The 21,658-nt window shown below is 36.6% G+C and overlaps 1 protein-coding gene across 1 annotated transcript in view; it reads left to right on the forward strand.

The window, feature by feature from the left end:
- The window catches only part of LOC150090598 (carbonic anhydrase-related protein 10-like), a 172,573-nt gene that overhangs the window by 134,775 nt on the left and 16,140 nt on the right, over positions 1 to 21,658 (forward strand). Inside the window, exons 5-6 of the mRNA XM_090378976.1 lie at positions 1,039 to 1,140; positions 11,596 to 11,662. Of these exons, the coding sequence (XP_090235102.1) occupies positions 1,039 to 1,140; positions 11,596 to 11,662 (169 nt within the window). The remainder of the gene's footprint in view (positions 1 to 1,038; positions 1,141 to 11,595; positions 11,663 to 21,658) is intronic.

Consider the following 21,658-nt stretch of genomic DNA (forward strand, 5'->3'; position numbering starts at 1 on the left):
TAATTTATTCTGGCAACTCTACAAACCAGACGTTGTCTTTAGCATATTAATAAGTGACACTATCTCGGAGCAGATCACGAGACATTGGACCGCATGCAGTTACAACACGCACGGTTTGTTGTTTTTTCCCCCTCCTTCTCGTTATTTCCTCCAGAATGGTTCGGAATTTTAGATGCTATTGGAAAATTTTGCCATTCCTCATTAATTTTTCCATTGTTGGAACAATGTAGATAGTGCTCCTGTTGGCCGAAATGAAACTTCCATATAATGCAACGTCATGTTGACAGTTGTCATGGCGTATTAACTGGGTTTGTTGTCATCCCACGAAGAAGAACCACAAACACAATATTACTGGATGTCGCATTCGCATGAATATGAAATTGCCTTTCTGAAGTTAGTTACTGTGCAGTGCGTTGCATTTCAAGCGCCTTAGAAAAAAGTAATATTGCATGATTTATAACAGAATGAGCAAAAACTAACGAAAATTTAATTTCTGCGCATCCACCACATTGTTCATTCTTTCCTCCAACCAGCGCATAGAAACAAACATAATATCCAGTGCTTCAGCTACAATGTATATATGGCTAGCCTACCTGATATGTATGAAAAAAATTTATAATAATGACAGGACAACGCTTTTTAAAATGGAAAATTAAAATTTCGTAAAATTCCATCTAGTGGGAGTCGAGTTGTTACATGCGGACGGACCGACGGACGATGTGAAGATAATAGGCGCATTATGCATATGTGCTAACTTGCCTAAAAGCATAAACAAAACAGAACTGGATCTTAAAGCTGCATATTCTTTTAGTGGCATGGTGCACAGGTATATCATGAACTTGAAATTGCTGAGGTAATTAGCAACTGAACCTGCGTGGAGTGTAATCTGCCTTTAATTTCTTAAAGAATTACAGATTATACTCTATGCAGATTTAAGTATCCATTATTTCACCAATTTCCAAAATATAGGTGATTACTTATTTAAATGATTTGATGTATTCCTACGAATATTAATTTTTTGTTTCATATTTGGTTTAGCTTCAGATATTTGGCTACAATTCCGACCTGTATAATAACATATCCGAAGCATTAGCACTGAGGAGGAGTGAAGGAATTGTGGGAATTGCAGTACTACTACAGGTTTGTGAATTTTTATGTTTAAATACAGACTTATTAATATTATAATTTTATATTACTGGAATCTTACTAAACAAGTAACGTCTCCATTATTCATTATGTGCGAATGGGGAGCACGATTGTTACAGACGTTCGATTGGTTTCATACAGTGCTACAGACAACATCTGGATGACTTTCCCCGGGGTCAAATAATTGGGAAGCTCGAGGAAGGTCGAAGTGCGAGGAGTGTGGCTGCAGAGTTCGGTATTGCCCATTGCATCGTCTCACGTGCGTGTCGGCCTTCAGAACGACAGGTACAGCTGTTCGAAGGACCAGTGGTGGTCGTCCACGAAAAACAACGCCCAATGATGACCGCTATATACTCCTACTGGCCAAGAGGGACCGACACCAGACAGCGGGATCCATTGCAAGCCAGCTGCACAGGATATCACGGTTTACTGTGGCCAGGCGACTCCACAAAGATGGACTGTTTGCCCGACTGCCAGTACGCTGTGTCCCTTTAACACCTGCCCATCGGAGACACCGTTTACAGTGGTGCATCGAACACAAGGACTGGACAGCAGCACAATGGGGTAAGGTACTCTTTACTGATGAGAGTAGATTCTGGACGTCAGCTAATCTGGCGAGAGGTTGGCACACGGTATCACCCCGCAAACATCACTGAAAGGGATCGCTATGGCGGTCGAGGTGTTCTCGTCTGGGGAGGCTTTATCATGGATAGACGTACACAACTCCAAATACTGGAAGGCGGTACTGTAACCGGTGCACGCTACTGTACTGAGGTAATCCTTCCCCATGTGCGTCTGTTCTGAGGTGCCGTTGGCCCCGAGTTTGCGTTTATGGATGATAACGCAACACCCCATTGCACTGCAGCTGTTGATATGCTTTAGAAAGTGAGGACATTGTTCGTATGGATTGGCCTGCCCTTTCTCATCGATCTAGATCCCATCGAACACACATGGAACGCTCTGGGGAGACGCCTAGCTGCACATCCACACCCACCAGAAAATGTTCACCAGCTGAAGATGGCGCGGACAGAGGAATGGACGATGTTACCGCAAGAACTTATCAACAACATTGTTCTAAGTATGGACAGGCGGTGCAAAGCCTGCATCGACATTAGGGGTGGCCATATCTCCAACTGAGGACGACCTCTTCCCTTTGTTCCATCTTTGGAACAAAGGCATGGCAGCCAGTGCTATGTTGCCATTTTTGAATAAAATCCCTCTGTACCGTTTTGCTTCCGTTGTGTCGGCGTTTTTTCCTTCATCATTTCTGTACCTCACGCGGTTCCTTTGGTACGCTTTTCCCATATCCAGGCCACTCCTATGAGAAACTACAGGTGAAAACCTGACTGGTCCTTAAGTTTTGCACACCAGTGTATAAGTGTGAGTTAACATTGTTATAAAAGGAGTGATGAAAACGTTCGGGGACAACTAATATTTGGGAAACGTTTAAACTTACTGGCTATTCGGATGGGTCTCCACTGACTCAATCTCTTTTTCGAATTGGTAATAGTTCCTGTGTCTGAATAATTTCTTCAGTCGTCGTAATCTGTAACCTTTCAAGGTAGCTTTAAACGTAGATAACAAACAAAGAAAAAATCACAAGGAACTAAATTAGGTGGGTTTGGCGAATGGGGGTTCATAGTTATGGAGTGCTTCGTAAGAAATCTTTGAAAGGAAAGAAGCCAGTGCGAGGTGGGCCCCGAACTGTTTTGTAGTGTTCCTGGTTCATTTGATCATATACGGTACAAATTCTTAATGAACAATGTGATATGAATTAGAAAATAAGATAGGTTATGATCTTCACAGTTGATCGAGATTATTTTGCTTTTTTGGTCCTTGGAGAAGGAGTCCATCGACAGTTGTTGTTCTTATGCTTTAGGAGCATCGGCGACTAAGGCCATGTTGTATACTTATGTAAATTGCGTGTGTTCTGAGGTCGATTTTCTGTTTGCTGGGCAAAAAACCCGAGTTTCCGGGAGGGAAAACCATGCTACCCTCGTCTAAGACCGACTAACTCAGTCACGTTGGGAAAAAGAAAAAAAATACCCATAAAAATTCCTCCCGTCAGCGACAGGATTCGAACTTAGGTCTTTTCCACCCACCCGGTGTGGGGAGGACGTCAATCCTACCAACTGTGCTACCCACGAGGGCCGTCCATTGAGAGAATTGGGCCTTTGTTTCCAGGATAAAACCAACGATTAGTCACCAGTAATGATGGAAGAGACAAAGCGTGGGTAAGGATTATGCTTTGCAACAGAATTGGCTGCAAAGTATAATCATTCATTTTAAAATACCACGAAACGCATAAAACTTCTATTGAACTCGCGCGCATACAGACTGACTGTAGATAAACAGGTGATCTATGCGTTACTGTGTGTAGATGAGTCACCAAACATGTTGCGACAATCACGGCTTACTACGATTCCATGATTTTAAGATACAAATAATTTTTGGGTCCAGATGCAGCTTATGGTGTTGCAACTGACCCCAAAATGTCACGCCAATTTACAAGATAACCATTGTTATGTGTGGTATTACATCTCACAGACAGGCTATAAGGCCACATTAAAGAAAGCACATGAACTTTATTTTGTTTACGAATTAGGTGACCAGAACAAGAAGGGGTTCCTCATAGGCTGCACAACTAGTGCAGCATTTTTTTGGATAACAAAGCAGAGAACTATAAAATCTTGATTGAGAATTTATTAGAAACCCATCAGAATGTTGGTTGCAATGTACCTCTTAAAATACATTTCCTTCATTTCTTATTTAGACTTTTTCCCAGATAACCTTGACACGTTAGTGTTGAATACGGTGAACGTTTTCATCAAGGCAGTGCCACCATGGAGAACTTCACCAAGGAAGGTGGAAGCCTCTGATGGCAGACTATTCAGATTACGAGAATTCTATAGCAAACGTTGCAAAGGAAAACAGCAAAGACTTCTTTACTTAGTGTTTAAATAAATAAAAAAATTTATTTAAACACTAGAAGGACGATGATGAATTAAATTGGTCCAGTTGATATCGATGGTTCGACTGTTGATGATCTAACTCATATTGCTGAAAAACTGAATGAGTATTTTGCAGAGGTAGCAACTGAAGTTTAACATTGACAAATGCAAAATACTGAATATAGGAATCAGTAACTCCAAGGAAACGTACCAATATGTTGTTCTACACTCAAGGTAATGGAGAATGAAAAAGATCTAGGGTTAATTGTGCAGTTGGATATGTTCAGAGCAGTGCAGACAGGCTGCCAGAGCAGGTCATGGGGTCTTGTCAATGATATACAGGAATTTTGCTAGCAGGGATAAGGAGGTGGTTGTCCCTTTGTGTAAGGCAATGGTCAGGCCACACCTTGAGTACTGCGTAGAGGTCTGGAGGTCTCCGTCTAGGAAGGATGTAGAGCTGCTAGAACGAGTACAGACAAGGGGAACAAAGGGGTACTCTTACCAAGAAAGGCTAACTTCTGCAAATTGCAGAGTCTGGAGACTAGGCACCTGCGAGGTGATCTGATTGAGGCGTTTTAAGGATTTGAATGGATTGCGCAAGCTCAAATGTTTCTCTCTGCCTTTCTCTTAGCCATCACCTGGCGGTTCTTTCTAGTATCCCAGAGTAATTGCAGTATGTGCAATATCGAATTCGTTTCCAGCATCATCAAAATGCCCTGTGACTCCCTGGAAATTAACTAGATTTGCCCAGCCAACTGTCTTCACGAACCTATAGTGTGATCGGTTTAAGAATCTATTAGACCATTTATTTAGATTTCAGTAGATCATTTAATATAGATTTGATTTATTTTATCAGTTCAATCTAAGAATAAATGAAATCTAAATAAATAACTTATTTCATAAGGTCGGTTGAGATGGATTTGAGTTATTCTGTAATCTTAATCTTTCAGTTATTTTAGAATTTCTTATTTTGATTCTGATTTGATTTATTATCTAAACTCGGGTTATTTACATTTGATTTATTAAAACAAATCAAGTTCAATTTATTGAATTTTATTTTTAGAACCAAAGAGTATATTTGAGGGCAGCATATTATTTAAGGTTTTGTTAGACTATTTTTAAATAGATTGATTTATTTTATAAAGCGACTTTTTATTTTGTTTTTTTCATTATCCGAATACATTTAGAATTATTTTATAAATGATTAATTAGTAAACTATATTGATTTTGCTAAATATAGTTTCATTTAATAGTTTCTACACGTAATTTATCAAGGTCTAGCTTTAAAACGAGACCGATGTGAGCTCTGATATTTGAGAATCGCGCATACAGTATTTAAATTTCTGCATTCGTTTGTATATAAATATATACGTAGATATGAATATATGAAAACAGGGAGCGAGTGAGATTAAGAATGATACATAAAAAAGAAAGAGGGAAGTTCGTGGCTGGAGAGAAAGAAAAAGAAAGCACTCCTGGGTATTTAAATGCTCGTCCTTCAGTCTTCCTAAAAGCCTTAACGATCATGCATATCCATCGCCCCTTCCAGGAATCTGAATGTGTGTCGATAAACGTACAGTATTTTTAGAATGCCAGACTACTTAGCTGTATTTCAGAAAACAAATTCGGCATGGAACTCCTCAAAGAGCCATCAGAATAGTCTGCAGTGAGGAATTCGATAGATTTTTACCGGGCACCAAACAGTTATCTCATTCGTCTTGATGTTTCTCAAAAGTACAAGTGTATGCAGTCGGAAACATAAATCATCAGAAGTGTTCCTGGGTCTACTTATTGGCGAACTGTCACACAAAGCACCGGAGTGGAATGAGGCATTGCAAGTAGAAAACTGTTTCCGAGCTAGTCTCCCTAAAACTTTACATTAGGGCACATTACAACCTGTGTTATTGGCTCGCCGGATAGGCTGTGCTATTATGCAACTACAGAAAGTACGCCAAAATTATTTCTCCTCTGTTTATGTAGGAGATATTGTACATTTTACCGATGTTGTGAGGAGAAATTCTTCTGAATGGTTTCTGTTTTGTGTGTTGCTGGTTTAGAATATTTTTGGTGTATACCGTTGGTCTTTTATGAGACTTTTCTCCCCATTTGGACTTGAATAAATATTACAGCTTAGATGAAGAATATTTTACAATTACATTTAACTATTTAAAATTACCTGGTTTTTAAGAATAATTTGACACGGAATACTGGTGGCACTTATGGATTATTATTAAAAAAATGCTGCATAATGAAACTCGAAGTAGGGCTTACCAGACTATTTTTTTGATTAAACAGCTGGAGCTAAATTTTGTCATCGATAACCTGCATTGATGTTAACCCAGATGCACTTTTGTTATAGCAGCCGAGTGGTCACAAGTACTGGTGCTTCTTTGAGTAACAGGGATTCAAGCATGAGACTGCTAAATACGGCGTTGTTTCTTGTATTCGCTGTATCTTGTGAACTCTTCTAATCTTGTAGTTGTCCCAGAGTATAAACAGAAAATTTATTTATTTTATTGAGCTAATTTATAAATTATTTCTAATAGTAGTAATAATATTAATTAAATTAAATATCATTTAAATGAAAAATAATTATCAAAGGATTAAGAGCACTTTCATAAAAAATGATTTAATTTTAAAAAAAAAATTGTACAATTTTCGCCAAAATTAATTACAATTTTTTCAGGTTTTCGTTTTTTATGCTTTCAATTTTTTTTTCATTTTTTATTTCAAATGTTTTTGCCAAAAATGGCAAATTTTTATAAAGTTCAATCAATTGGAAGTTTAATCAATTTTTCTCAAGTCCAATTGAATCCATGAATTTAAAAAGATTTTTTTTTATCAAATTCACAATTTTCTCAAAATCAAAATTAATTCTGTTTTTCAAATGAAAATTAAATAGTAAATAATTATTTTTTGTCAAAAATAACAAATTATTTTGAAGAAGAAAACCAACTATGCAAATTTACTTTTCAAATAAACAATTTTCTCAGATGAAAATTTAATGGAAGATCAAATATTTGTTAAATATGTAAAATTTTGGCAAATATTAATATGATCAAGTTAAATTAATTTTTTGAAATCATAATCTAATTAAATTAATGTTGCGAAATCAAATTGTAACAATTTTTTAAAATTGTCAGATTAGTTTTCTCAAATAAAAATTTAATGAAGTTCAATTTTTTTTGTTAAATATGTAAAATTTTGGCAAATCGTAATCAAATAAAGTTAAATTAATTTTGTGAAATCAAAATATAACAATTTTTTGTAAAATTGTGACCAAGACTCTGACAAAATGTAACAAATTAAATTAATTTTAAAAATTAAAATTTAATTAAGTTAAATTGATTTCGTGAAATCAAAATCTAATTTGGTTAAATTAATTTTGTGAAATCAAAATCTAACCAATTTTTAAAAAAAAATTATGCCACATCCCCAGATCAGAATCAGATTATAATATTCTAAACAATTATTTATCAAAGTTTCACTAAATTTAATAGCAGGTGAAATTTTTCTGAAAAAAAAACGATAAAGTTTGATCTAAATTGTGTCAAATCAAAATAGAATCAACTTTTTATAAACTCATGTCACATAAACTATGATCAAAAGAGAAAAAAACTAAACAAAATTATATCCTTTTGTGGTATATTAATACAAATTTTGTCAAATCAAAATCCAATTTCACATCAAGTTTTTAAAAATCAAACTATTTGTCAAAACCTAATAGCAAATTGATTTGTTTTTGAAAAATAACAAAATTTGGTAAAAATTAAGGTAATCTAGTTAAATCAACTTTCTCAAAAATAAATGGAACAATATTTTGTGAAACCATGTCAGATTATATCAGATCAGTCTGAAAAAACTGATCTGATCCAATACATTTTTGTCTAATCAGTACTTTTTGGCCAAACCTAAAATTTTTTTCCAAGTAAAAATTAAGTATTAATGTAGGCCAAAATTTAATATGAGAAAGTTTTTGTCAAAATGACAAAATTTGAAAAGTTTTAGCTAATCGAATAAACTGTGTGAAATAAAAATTGAGCAAAGTTTGAAATTTCCTTAAATTGCGTGAAATAAATTTTTTTCAAAACCTAACGAAGTGAAATTATTTTTCCCGAACAATGCAGATTGTGAAATCAACATTTATCAATTTTTTGCCAAATCTAGGGAAATCAACATTTATCACTTTTTTGCCAAATCTGGGGAAATCAACATGTATCACTTTTTTTGCCAAATCTAGGGAAATCAACATTTATCACTTTTTTGCCAAATCTAGGGAAATTAACATTTATCACTTTTTTTGCCAAATCTAGTGAAATTAATTATTTTCACATAGTGAACTCTCGATTATGGACGTTCACTTTCGAAATGACTATCCATAAGGAGCATTTTAGCCTGCCATATTTCTTGCATGCCCCTACGTGACAGGGTGGGCAGCAGTAGTAGTAGTACATACAATAGGTCGAGAACTACTGATACAAAGATTTCTCTTTAAACAGATTTTTTTTTTTTGCCTTGTCATGCACGAAGTATTTTTAGAATTCTGCTGCAGAGTTTCTAAAGATAAACTGGAAGTTCTCTTTAATTTCTGCAGCTAACTTATACTTATTAGTGAACCGGTTTTCAGGGTTGTCGTGGTACGCCACACGTGGGCGAAGAACTAATTTGAGCTCCAATTACCACTGATAATGACAGTATTCACAGACAGACAGAATGTAATTCGTTTTTAGCAACCCGCGGTGGTGTCAACGGTGGATTAGGCAATCATTACCTCTTTGAACAGAATTTTTCAATTGCAATTTTCACAGCTGGGGGGAGACGGAAAACACATTTAATTATGGGATATATCAGCCCGTTTTTCATAGAAATGAACGTAATGGGATCACTCGGATTAGTGCCAATTAAATCGTCTTGAACGGGCTTTCTTAATTTACCGTCTCGCCCATAATTATGTTGTTCTGTTTGCTTCGACTCAAATGGAACGCACACAAAAGGGAGGAATTAGACAGGTTTAGAGGCTCTTATCATGTCCGGAATATTAATGGAAAATCTACAGCATGAAATAGTGAGCATAGCAGAAGGAAAATTGGCCCAAATCACGTAGGTTGGGAAGATAAAATTAATAGAAGGCGCATTAACATTTTTGATAGATTTTGTCTGTGTTTGAAGAGTAGTTGGAATTCCCGGTCGAAAATCTGCGGCCTATTCTAGATTGTAACTGTTTTAAAACTTAAAGCAAACACTACGAAGAAAGATGAAATTAAAAAAAAGCGTGTATTTGATACAAATGGTTTTATATTTTCTGGTTCTGAAAATCGGAATTCCTGGTCGAAAATCTCACCCTCCGGCTGCATTTTAATTTACTCAAGTTAATGAAAGCAAGAAAAGACAAAATTGATAAAGGTTGTTTGACATAAATGACGAATTTTTTATTTTTTGTTTGAAAAAATTGGAGTTCCCAGTCGAAAATCTTACTGCAAACTCGACAAAAAGTTGAAATTAACATAATATACATTGATCGAAACAATGTGATTTTATCTGGTCCTTAAGAAAAGTCGGAATACCTGGTTGAAAATCTCACCCTTTGTTCGGTTGCATTAAAATTAACTCATATCATGAAACCGAGAAAAGATAAACTTGACAGACGTTGCATTAACTTAAGTGATGCTTTTTGGGGGGGGGTTAAAAAATTCGGAGTTTCCAGTAGAAAATCTTACGGCAAATATGAAACAAAGATGAAATAGGCAAATTATACATTGACACAATTAATGTAACGTTCTCTGGTTCTGAATAAAAGTTGGAGTTCCTGGTCGAAAATCTCACTGTCTGTTCGCTGCTTTAATATTAAATGAAGGTGGTGAATGATAAAATTGGCAGAAGTTGCATTGTTTTGCATTTAAAAAAAATGGAGCTCCCAGTCGAAAATCTTACAGCTGGTTCTACATTGTGACTGTTTTAAAATTTGATTGATTAAATTTTATTTAAAATTACGAAGTTGCTGATTAAATTTACAGAAGACGCATTGACATAAATGATAACAATTTTATATGTTAAAAAAGTTGGAAATCCCGGTCGAAAATCTCACCTTATAATCATCTTATGTTAGACTGCGATTGTTTGAATATTTCTGCAAATCATGAAATTGGAGTGAGTTTAAATCAATAGAAGATACTTTGCATAAATAATTCGATTTTATCTGTATTTGAAGAAAAATCGGAGTTTCCGGTAAAAAATCATCCTCTATATTCTCGTAGAAAAGAAATATTTTGTTACATTTCTACATTTTAATTTCTTTATTTCCATTAAATATTGAACACGCAGTACCTGCATTCCCCATTTTCCTAATCATTTTAACGGTTTATAAAATATCTGACTTTTTTTTTTGTCTGATAAAAGATTACCGAAACGTTTTTCGCCTTTCTTCTTACAAAACGGAGTTTTAATAACAATGTTATACTTTTGTCGCTGAGCACAAAGTAAATTGGGGACATAATGAGCTTAAAAATTCAAAAACATTCACGGTGAACTGCAGCCATGCTTGAATTACCAACAAAATTAAAAACGAAAGAGAGAAAGAAAGAAAGGTCCAATGGTGCTTTACATTCATCGTAAGGTTCCATAATGGAACTGATTTGCCGAGTAATAGTAGTATTCACTTAACTCGAGCTAAACTCCCTTAAGAAAGATCTTGAAGAAGTGAAGAAATTCTAATCACCATTTTTTTTCTCTTTTTCAATAATTTATTCCAGATATTAAAGACGCAGTAATTTTAATCAGGCATTTCAAAGTGTGTTGCAATTATTGCGGACATCAGGCGTTTCTTTAATCCGCATTTTCACAATGGCCCATTATAATGAATAGAATGAAAGGTAAATGTTGTAAAACGCTGCAATGGTACTTAAGGTTTTAATTACTTCACGTTATTATTTCTCTAATTATTATTTTCTGAAAATTTTGCCGGTCTTAGTAATGCAAATTGTGATGAAATAGATAGAAATCTGTATTTCCTTTCTACACCGCTTTAACAAAATATTAGAGAAACAGATCTTTCTATCCAATCCAGCCCGTGATGGAAATAGTAATTGAAGGGCAGCATTGCGTAAAATCACGGAAGAGAAGTTATCGATATGTTGTGACTAGGGGGAGTAGATATGCCAAATTGTGGTGGTACGATGAACGGCGACAGTGGTCAACCGAAAAGTGAAAAACCAGGTTTTTGACGTTGTACCCAGATAGTAGAAAAAGGTTCTGAGAGTGCAGGGAATTTTCAGGAGTTCCTGGATTTAAATCCAGTCGAAAACCTTTTGGAGAAAGTGACATCTACCAGAGAATGAGAACCCGAAGAGCATCCTCTTATAGGATGGTTTCTGCTATCATGCAAGTTAACTCTCAGTTAATAGCGGTATCTTACCGCTGCTAACTGCGTTTTCTAATATTTTGGTAAGGTAGTGTACACGAATTATCTATTTTCCTTTGACCTCTGTTCTTTTTCTTTCAGATGGGAGACTTATCTAACGCAGAACTCAGGATTTTAACTAGCCAATTGCACAGAATAGTCTATAAAGGTAAGAAGACTTTTTATTCAAATTATTTGTACCACATTTTTATTGAGGAAGGGGCGAGAAGTTTGAAGTCGAAACGTAGTACCGATAGAACTCTGAAATGTGCAGTGTATTTTCATTTTTTTTCAGTAAACTACAGTAGTCTTGGTAGAATAAAACCGGAATCCTCGGATAAAATCCAGCCGGATTCTACACTTCATTGAATTCATCACAATGTAAAAGGGAGCCCCCTTAACGTATTAAATCGCTTAATGCCGATAGAGTGCGTTGTTTAACCAATGCGTAGCTTGTTGAATTTCCGTTGATTTAAACCGCCATCTGTTAGCTGCTGATTAACATTCGCGTAACCTCCCCGGGTCATATTTATGGAAAATAATGGAGAGATAGTAAACCCCTTTCGCAAGAATATCCCTCTGATACTTAGGGAAATTACAAAACAGTCCTATCGGATTTCTGCGCAGGACTATTAGAGGATTTTTACTGTTTTTGTTTAGACTTGGTTGGATAGATCGATCTGCTTGCACCAACTCAACTTCTTCTAATCCATGTTTCATGAGATCGACCTCCCTTTGCTGCTTTTGTTTAATTCATAATCATTTCATTTATCTGGATCAAATATCCCGGCAGCCACCTAAATCTTTCTTGGAGAAACTGTCATCCACTATATTTTATTTTCCACCGATGCTGTCGAGTACTTTTAATATTTTTCAACAATCTTTTTAGAGTGGTAAAAACAAGTTGTGTTTGAATTATGGCTCTTCCGTTTATTTTGTCTTTCGAAGACAAGCATTTTTTTTTTTTTGGATTTTTCTGATTTTTATCTGGCGTTTAGTGTGTTACGGATTCATCTTAAGCTTTCGCCGATCTACAAGAGCTAAGTACTTGCGTGGGAGACCATAAAATGTTCCTTTATGATCTCTTGAGTCTTTGCTAATTCGATTAGGGCATTGCTAATGCTAACCTTGCAGGTTCTGATGGTTGTTTCGTTGTCTGGATAACAGAAGCACGCGTTTATAGAGAAAAGAACGCTTGCAATTGATGCTGATTTAGTGGGTTGTAAAGACTTAAATAATACATGAGGATAGATCCCCGATATTACAATTTTTATCGGGTTTTTGAGAGGAGAAATTGAGTGAGATATTCATGGGTATTCCCAGCTTGGGGACTCTGGACTTGGAATTTTCAATGTACTTTTTAATGTGTTGTACGTGGCATCGTAATTTAACTTCAGATGATATTCGAAACTGGATAGTATCTCCATCTTTCGTAGCTGTGGGTGCATAAGTACACGTGCTTTAATTACCGGAGTTCAAGCCCGTGACTGCTAAATACAGTGCTGTTTCTCGTATTCTCTGTACCTTGTGAACTCCTCTGACCGTGGTCGTCCCGGAGTATAAACGGAAAATTTATTTTTATTCGTGTATTCATCATTCTCTCTGTCGCTGTTCATGGTAGGATGGATTTTCATGAAATTTTCAAGAAATCGAGCAAGTATTATTATTTTTTCCCCATCAGCGTTTAATAGCTAATAATTGGACTTCGAGTGCATATTTTCATGAAATTTTACATTTGGGCATTTTAGAATGATTTGTAGAGCCCCCTTAAATATCATTAAAATCGAATCAATAGAAATTTCGAAATTATTATTCATTAATGTTTTTCATACACATCACATAGGCTATCGATATACTATGTATTGTAGCTGAAGCACTGGATATTATTGCCATGGGCTGATTAGAGAAATGAATGAGTAATATGGCAAATGCGCAAAAATTAATTGTTCTCGGTTTGAGCATAAAATCATGCATTATTACTATTTGCTGACGCGCCTTAAATGTGATGCACTGCGTGCATTTAACTTATTCTCGCATTGTTGATTGCGTCTGTATTGTTCTTTCTGGCATTGTTGACTGCGTCTGTTATTGTTCTTTCTGGCATTGTTGACTGCGTCTGTTATTGTTCTTTCTGGCATTGTTGACTGCGTCTGTTATTGTTCTTTCTGGCATTGTTGACTGCGTCTGTTATTGTTCTTTCTGGCATTGTTGACTGCGTCTGTTATTGTTCTTTCTGGTATTGTTGATTGCGTCTGTTATTGTTCTTTCTGGTATTGTTGATTGCGTCTGTTATTGTTCTCTCTGGCATTGTTGACTGCGTCTGTTATTGTTCTCTCTGGTATTGTTGACTGCGTCTGTTATTGTTCTCTCTGGTATTGTTGACTGCGTCTGTTATTGTTCTCTCTGGTATTGTTGACTGCGTCTGTTATTGTTCTCTCTGGTATTGTTGATAGCGTCTGTTATTGTTCTTTCTGGCATTGTTGACTGCGTCTGTTATTGTTCATTCTGGTATTGTTGTTGACTGCGTCTGTATTGTTCTTTCTGGCATTGTTGACTGCGTCTGTTATTGTTCATTCTGGTATTGTTGACTGCGTCTGTTATTGTTCATTCTGGTATTGTTGATGCGTCTGTTATTGTTCATTCTGGTATTGTTGATTACGTCTGTTATTGTTCATTCTGGCATTGTTGACTGCGTCTGTTATTGTTCTTTCTGGCATTGTTGACTGCGTCTGTTATTGTTCATTCTGGTATTGTTATTGACTGCGTCAGTTATTGTTCATTCTGGTATTGTTGACTGCGTCAGTTATTGTTCATTCTGGTATTGTTGTTGACTGCGTCTGTTATTGTTCATTCTGGTATTGTTGTTGACTGCGTCTGTTATTGTTCTTTCTGGCATTGTTGACTGCGTCTGTTATTGTTATTTCTGACTGCGTCTGTTATTGTTATTTCTGACTGCGTCTGTTATTGTTCTTTCTAGCATTGTTGACTGCGTCTGTTATTGTTGTTCATCCTAGCTTTGCGATTGTCTTCAGTATTGATTTTGACATTTGTTAATTTTAACTTCCTTTTTAATTTTACTGCCGGTAGCTGGATATTTCTTTCTACTTAACCTTCCATTACTGATTTTATGATTTCTGTATTACCACAAGGCAGACGACTAAAAGGGCGTATTGGGCCCAACCTTGCCCAACTCCATACCTGAAAGTTCTGCGAATAACTTTTGTTAGTTAGATACTAACATAAAAAAGTTAGTAGCGTACAATATTGAAAAATCTCACCCTCTGATTGCAACTTACTAAGAAAATGCTTCATTGGTTTCCATTTTTATTTACGATTTTCTTCCCTGCTAAAGAACCAGCGGGTTAACAATATTCTCTTTTCTTCTTCACCTCCTCTCCTGGATGTTGTTGTTATTGGCAAATGGCCCAGTTCCCACGAACAAAGAAAAGACAGTCGATTTGTTCTGTAATGCATTTATCTGATCATCACTACGTTGGATATGAGTTTTAATCTACCCAAGAGAAATTACTTTCTTGGTTTATTTTTTCTGTCTTTTTTCCATCCACGCTCACTCTTTCTAGCCGGAAGTCCTTTCCGCGCAAATGAGAATGCCCATTCTTCTCCATCTTCAACAGGAATCATCTACAAGATCGTTGTGATTGTGCATTCATTTCTTTTCATTAAGGACCAAATGGGTCGATCTGCATATCCCGTATCATACAAACAGCATCTCTTGTTCGTCTGTGTGCAATTTTTCTTTCACCATGCTCCTCCAAATGCGCAAGATTTAAATGGTCTGTGGAGCACCCTCTGTCTGGTACGCGACAGCACTACAGAGGTAGTTCCGTCATTATGAAACGTTTAGTATAAATATACTGTTTCGCACGGGTCTATCGATTGAATAAGAATCAATAGAGGACATCTTCAACAGATGCAGGTCTCATTCTTAGGTAGGTTATCGATCCAACCCATGGAAGTGTTGATAAACACTACAATTTAACAAAGTTGAGCTAAAATTTTCACCAATTGCCTTAACAGAAAGAACTTAAAAGAGATGTTTATATTCGGCGAGGATTTTTATATTGGTTTTGCTCAGATAATATGTTGGAATTTTCTCTAGATAGATTACACACAACTAACCAAGAAATAGCGAAAGATATCTGAGTGATACCAATAAAATAATACCAAGAATTCTTTTATATTTATTGTCTACAATAGATAGAACTGACCAAAATTCCGAATTGGTCTTGGAAAATGTTAAATATAATGACTCTCCAAAACTGGTCCAAATTATTGTCAAATATTGTTAATATAGCTTTAGCAACGATAAGATATGGTTTAATAAATTCCAATTTTTTTTACTATATATATTTATTTATTTCGAGTCAACAGTTTTTGAAGATTTAAAAGTACAGTAAAAGCCCAACTATCAACCATCTATCCAGAAAGCTCATGCAATGCGCACATTGGTCACCCCTTGGATTAAATTATGAGAAGTGTGAAAAGAAGTACTTTAAAATTAAGTTAAGAGAAATAAAGTATAGTATATACACTCATGAGCCAAAACATTATGACCACCTATCTAATAGCGTGTTCGGCTGCCTCTGTCACCGGAGGACCAGTTTACAGCAAAAACAGCATCAGTCCATGGATCCATCCTGCCAGGCGTTAATAATGCAGGCTTGGGTAGTGGCGGAATATCGTGAGGAATGTTTTTTGTGGTGCACATTTGGTCCCTTGGTAAAAGTAGAACAATATTTGGATGACAGTTTATCTGGAACTGTTTTTTTCACCCAGGCGCATATCTGCGAATGGACGCCTCTAACAGGATAATACGCCAGGTCTCAAGGGGTGAATTGTACAGAACTGATTCCAGGAACATGAGAGCGAAACCAGCCTTGTGTGGCCTCTTCTATGACTAGATAATATCTGTGGGACGAGGGAGAAAGAGCTCTTCGGAGAGCTCTTCAACCACCCGTGTGACTACAAATACAGGTTGTCTCTGAAGGCTAAACGGGAACTCCCAACTAGGTAGGTGTGGTCATTGAATGCATATGCTACTTTCATTAACATCAGTGGGACGAATCAGCAGTATACCAGCGAACCACATGCAGCTACGAGCCACTAAATTTACATCAGGAGGACTCTTGTTTCAACTCATAACTTGACATCTTCGCAGAAGTAAACAAAGAACTCCAACTGTGCCTTATATAATACCTTGACAAATATCTTGAATTTGTTCGATATTTCTGGAAAGGACAAGCCTAAGGTCAAGAGGCATCATCATCTGTTGTCTGCTTGTGTTTTTATGGATGAAAAATCCCAGTTTCCGGTAAAAAAAAAAGGCGTAGCGTGAAGAAATTTGAAAACACTTTTTTCGACCGTTTTAAACTTGCAGAATTCTCCACGAAAAAAAAAAAAAAATTCCCGAAATTTGTTGAAGTTAAATTTACAGATTTTTTAATTAATAAAGTGCATATTTTCAGAAAAATCGAAAAAAAATTATGTATTTTAACTGGAACCAGTTATATACCAAATCTACAAAATATCCACATCTAAGATACGAAGATAATTTTCAACTTTATTCAACTGTTTAGTTAATAAAAAAATATGGTTTATTATCCTCCATTAAGTGTCGCTAAAGTCGGGTACCAACACTCTCTTACGAAAGTGCAAATTTACCAAGTTGAAATTCCATCCATCTTAGGCAGGTCTTGGCATAATGGCTTCTACTCTATAATTCATAGGATACAAGTGGTCTTCCCTAATCCGTACTTCTGCGATCCTCTCTACCATTTAGTGGACAGTATTTTGCACTTAATGGCTTTTAATAGCTTCGCAAATACCATGCCCTTAATGTCAAAGGACATAGCAGTATTTATGGGCGTACACAACATCCAAAGAATTAAAAATGGTACTTAGCCAATTGTTTGTTGGATAGAAGCGGACACATTAATTTTTATCCAATTATTTTTCGAATTTGGCTTATTTGTCAGATAAATCGAACGCTAGCTTTTGTTATGGAGGCTTATATCGGATTAGGGGAAAGTTTTTTGTTTTTTTTTTTTCAATTTATTATTTAAACCTGAAAAACCGAGTAGCGAATGTATTAACCGTAGAATTTGAAGATTGTGTGGGGTCCCAAATTATCTCGAGAAATTTTTTTTTGGGTGGGTGGAGGGAATACATTAAAGTAGCAAACGCAATCAATGCGTTCCAGCGGGCTAAAGAGACCTTAAAAACACCTCCAGGTAAATCCAGCATCTTGGTGTTTTAATTAAAGTACCAGTTGGGCATGCAGATAGATGAACTCGATATTAAACCCAAAACGACTTCTGTTTCTTCGTTCTCCCTCCCCCACCCCCTTTCACGACCTGTTTCGATGTAATTTTCGTAAATGCACGAACAGCCGTATTTGGGTGGCTAATTAAATTTTTAGATATCTGCTGTTGCAGAAGAGATCCCGAAAATGTCGGAGTAAAATCTGTTTAGCCAATGTGGAAATGGTAAGTTTTGGTAAGTATGTGGATATATCTTGTTAACGCTTTCCCCTCTATGTTTATCAAAATCATTGTGAGGAACATAATAAGATTAGCAACGTGGAATCTATTGATACTCAACAGTAAACTGTTTGTTGAACTGACCGACTGTTTAATCCTTTATGTTCAAGTTCTGCGAACCATTTATTATTAAAGGTACCATTATTCAATCTCATTTTAATGTCCTATTGTATCTGTCTATAGTAGATTAATATTTGTTTTATTTATTTGTCCATTTGGTTCCTGTTCAACTTCGTTGTTCATTTTGTTAATTGTTTAGGACTTCATTATTTTGTGCCATCGCGGGTAGCACAGTTAATTGGATCGCTGTCCTCCCCACACAGGGTGGTAAAGACCTGAGTTCGAGCCCAGTCGATGACGTGAGGAATTTTTATGGGCCTTATTGAAAACGTGGCCGAGTTAGTCGGTCTCAGGCGAGAGTAGCATGGTTTTTCTCCCGGAAACTCAGGTTGTCAGCCCAGCAAACAGAAAATCGACCACAGAACACCAATTTACAGACAATATACAAGGAGCAATATGGCCTTGGTCGCTGACTCCTAAAACCCAACAACAACAACAAAGTATTTTGTTTCAAGTATAACTGATTCTGTTGAAAATATTCATTTATTTTAGCTTTGAACAAGTGAAGTTTTAGTATAATTAATAATTCTCTCTCCAATTTTGCATTAACTCTACTTGTATGTGGATAGATCAGTATATTTTGTTCGACTATTTCCTGTCTTGATCGAGAATTCCAAGGTCTTTCTCCGAAATCTTGAGATTTTTCGTCCAGCAAACAGGCAAATCGAAGCATAGAATACATATAATTTATAGACACAATACACTGTAGCCTCATAGCCTTAGTTGCTTTCGAGCCTAATGCACATATCAGTTGTTTTGTTTGCAATTCAGCCTGCTGATATCTAAAACTATTTCCCATTTATTAATATCAAGAAGTGAAATGATTAGTTTTAGCATTAGTAGAGGCATATGATGCAAAAAAGCAATCTTATGCAGCATCAGCCAAAAAAAAAAAAAAAAAAAACCCACTCCCATTTCACCCCTCCGTTCGTTCGAAATACTTGTCCAGCTGAGCCTTAAATTTATTTATGCTATCAACTTCCACAACAAGGGATGCTGGCTAAAGGCAACTACCCGCTGGCTAAAGGCAAATTTCAGCACCTCTATCCTACATGTCTTTCCTCAATTTGAATTTATGCCCTGTCAGGTGATTATTCTGAGCAAGAGGAAGAATCTCATCGGCATTTAGCATGCTCAAACCATTCAAGGCTTTATACACCTCTATCAGATCACCTCGCTGTTGCCTAGTCTCCAGACACTGTAATTTGCAAAACTTAAGCCTTTCTTCGTAAGAGCACACTTTATTCCATTCTCTGATCTTGTTGCCCTTCTCTGTACTCGTTCCAGCAGCTCTACATACTTCTTGAAATAAGGCCTCCAGACCTATATACAGTACTCAAGGTGTGGCCTGACCATTGCCTTATACAAGGGAATAATCACCTCCTTATCCCTGCTAGAAAAATTCCTGTATATCATTGACAAGACACCATGAGCTACTCTTGCAGCCCGTCTGTACTGCTCAGAGAACTTCATATCTGCCTGCACAACCACCCCCAATTCCCTTTCATTCTCTACCACTGTCAGTGTAGTACTGCATAGTTCATACGTTGTTCTGGGGTTACTGTTTCCCATATGTAATACTTTACATTTGTCAATGTTAAACTTCATTTGCCACCTCTCAGCCCATCTGCTCAACCTTTCCAGATCCTGTTGCAACAGCATAGCGTCAGTAGTGTCCTTAACAACCCTGCCAACCTTTGTATCGTCTGCAAACTTGGACATTAAGCCCAATATACCATGATCAATATCATTTATAAATACAGGAAACAAAAATGGATCCAATACTGAACCTTGAGGGATTCCACTAATAACATTAGTCCACGATGAGCAGTGTCCATTGATTACCACTCTCTGTCTTCTCCCCCTCAACCACCCCTTTATCCATAGCAGCAATTTGCCTCCAATGCCACACTGCTCCAATTTGTGCAGCAGTCTTCCATGTGCAACAGTATCAAAAGCCTTCCTAAGATCCAAGTATATAATATCAAAGTTATTCCCTGCATCCAGTTCTTTTATGACTGCATCATAGTATCCAATCAAATTGGTCAGGCAAGACTTTTCCTTAACAAAACCATGCTGTGTCCGAGCTATAACTGAAGTCTTGTCTAGATGATCCTGCAGTGCATCTTTAACCAGTGCCTCCATTAATTTTCCTGGAACAGAAGTTAAACTCACAGGTTTATAATTACTTGTGTCAGCCTTTGATCGTCCTTTGTGAATTGGCGTCACATGTGCATTTCTCCAGTCTATGGGTACCTCCCCTGAGTCCAAAGAAGCTCTCATAACATGAAGATAAACATAAAAAAGGCACCCCGGGTGCCTTTTTTATGTTTATCTTCAACAATCTCTCCTCCACTTTCCTCTCAGTTATTACAAAATCATCTAGCTCACTGCCAGAGTTTACTTCACCTCTGGCATTCCCCTTCCTGAATAATTCCTCATGTGTGAATGTAGATGCAAAATACTCGTTTAGTTTGTTAGCCACCTGAGAAGGATCCCCAACTGTTGAACTATCAATATCCAGTGGATCAATCTGATTCTCCCTTTCCTTCTAGAGTTTACATAGGTAAAGAACTTTTTGTTGTTTTTCTTTGCATCCTTTGCCAAGGATTTCTCATAATCTGCCTTTGTCTGCCTAATCTCCTTTGTGACTTGGTTACAGACCAGCTTATATCTATCATAGGCTTCCATGTCACCCATTAATTTATATGTATCCCATGCATTTTTATTCTCTGCCATATGTCTCATTAGTTTATCTGACATCCCTTTAGGCCTAAACCTTGAACAATATTTCTTAGTTGGTATATAAAGCCTAGTAGCTTCCAAGATAAGTTCTTTGAATGTTTCCCATTTTAAATTTGCTATTCGTAACATCATCAGTTGGTCCCACTGTATAGAATTTAAATACTGTCTCAGACCATCGTAGTCGCCTTTACGAAAGCAAAATCCCTTCCCTTTACCCCTGATAGTAGTTACCTCTTTGAGTAAATCCCACTTCAGCACACTGTGATCACTGCCACCTGGTGGTTCATTTATCTGCAGATTCTTAATGCATGAAGAATCACTACTGATAATCAGATCAACAGTATTACTCCCTCTAGTTGCCTCCCGAACATGCTGATGTAGAAAACAATCATCCAATAAATCCACCAAAACCTTGCTAGTGTGTGAGTGACCAACCCACAAATTCCAGTCAATATCTGGGAAATTAAAATCTCCCATTATAAGACTCTCTGATTTACTGGCCCACTCTATTTCCCTGTACAGTTCCTTATTATACTCATCAGAGTCATTAGGCCTATAGCACACTCCTACTCTCAATTTTGATCTCCCAATGCTTATGTCACACCAAACTGACTCGACACTGCACTGTTCAGCAATGTCGACTGGCTTCAATTCCTTGGATTTTATGTTTCGTAACTAATAGCATAACCCCTCCTCCCTTCCTGTCCTGTCTATCCTTTCTGTACACATTGCATTCCCCA

Source organism: Mastigoproctus giganteus, chromosome 1, assembly GCF_048544385.1.
Source record: "Mastigoproctus giganteus isolate SK-2022 chromosome 1, ASM4854438v1, whole genome shotgun sequence".
Lineage (NCBI taxonomy): Eukaryota > Metazoa > Arthropoda > Arachnida > Uropygi > Thelyphonidae > Mastigoproctus > Mastigoproctus giganteus.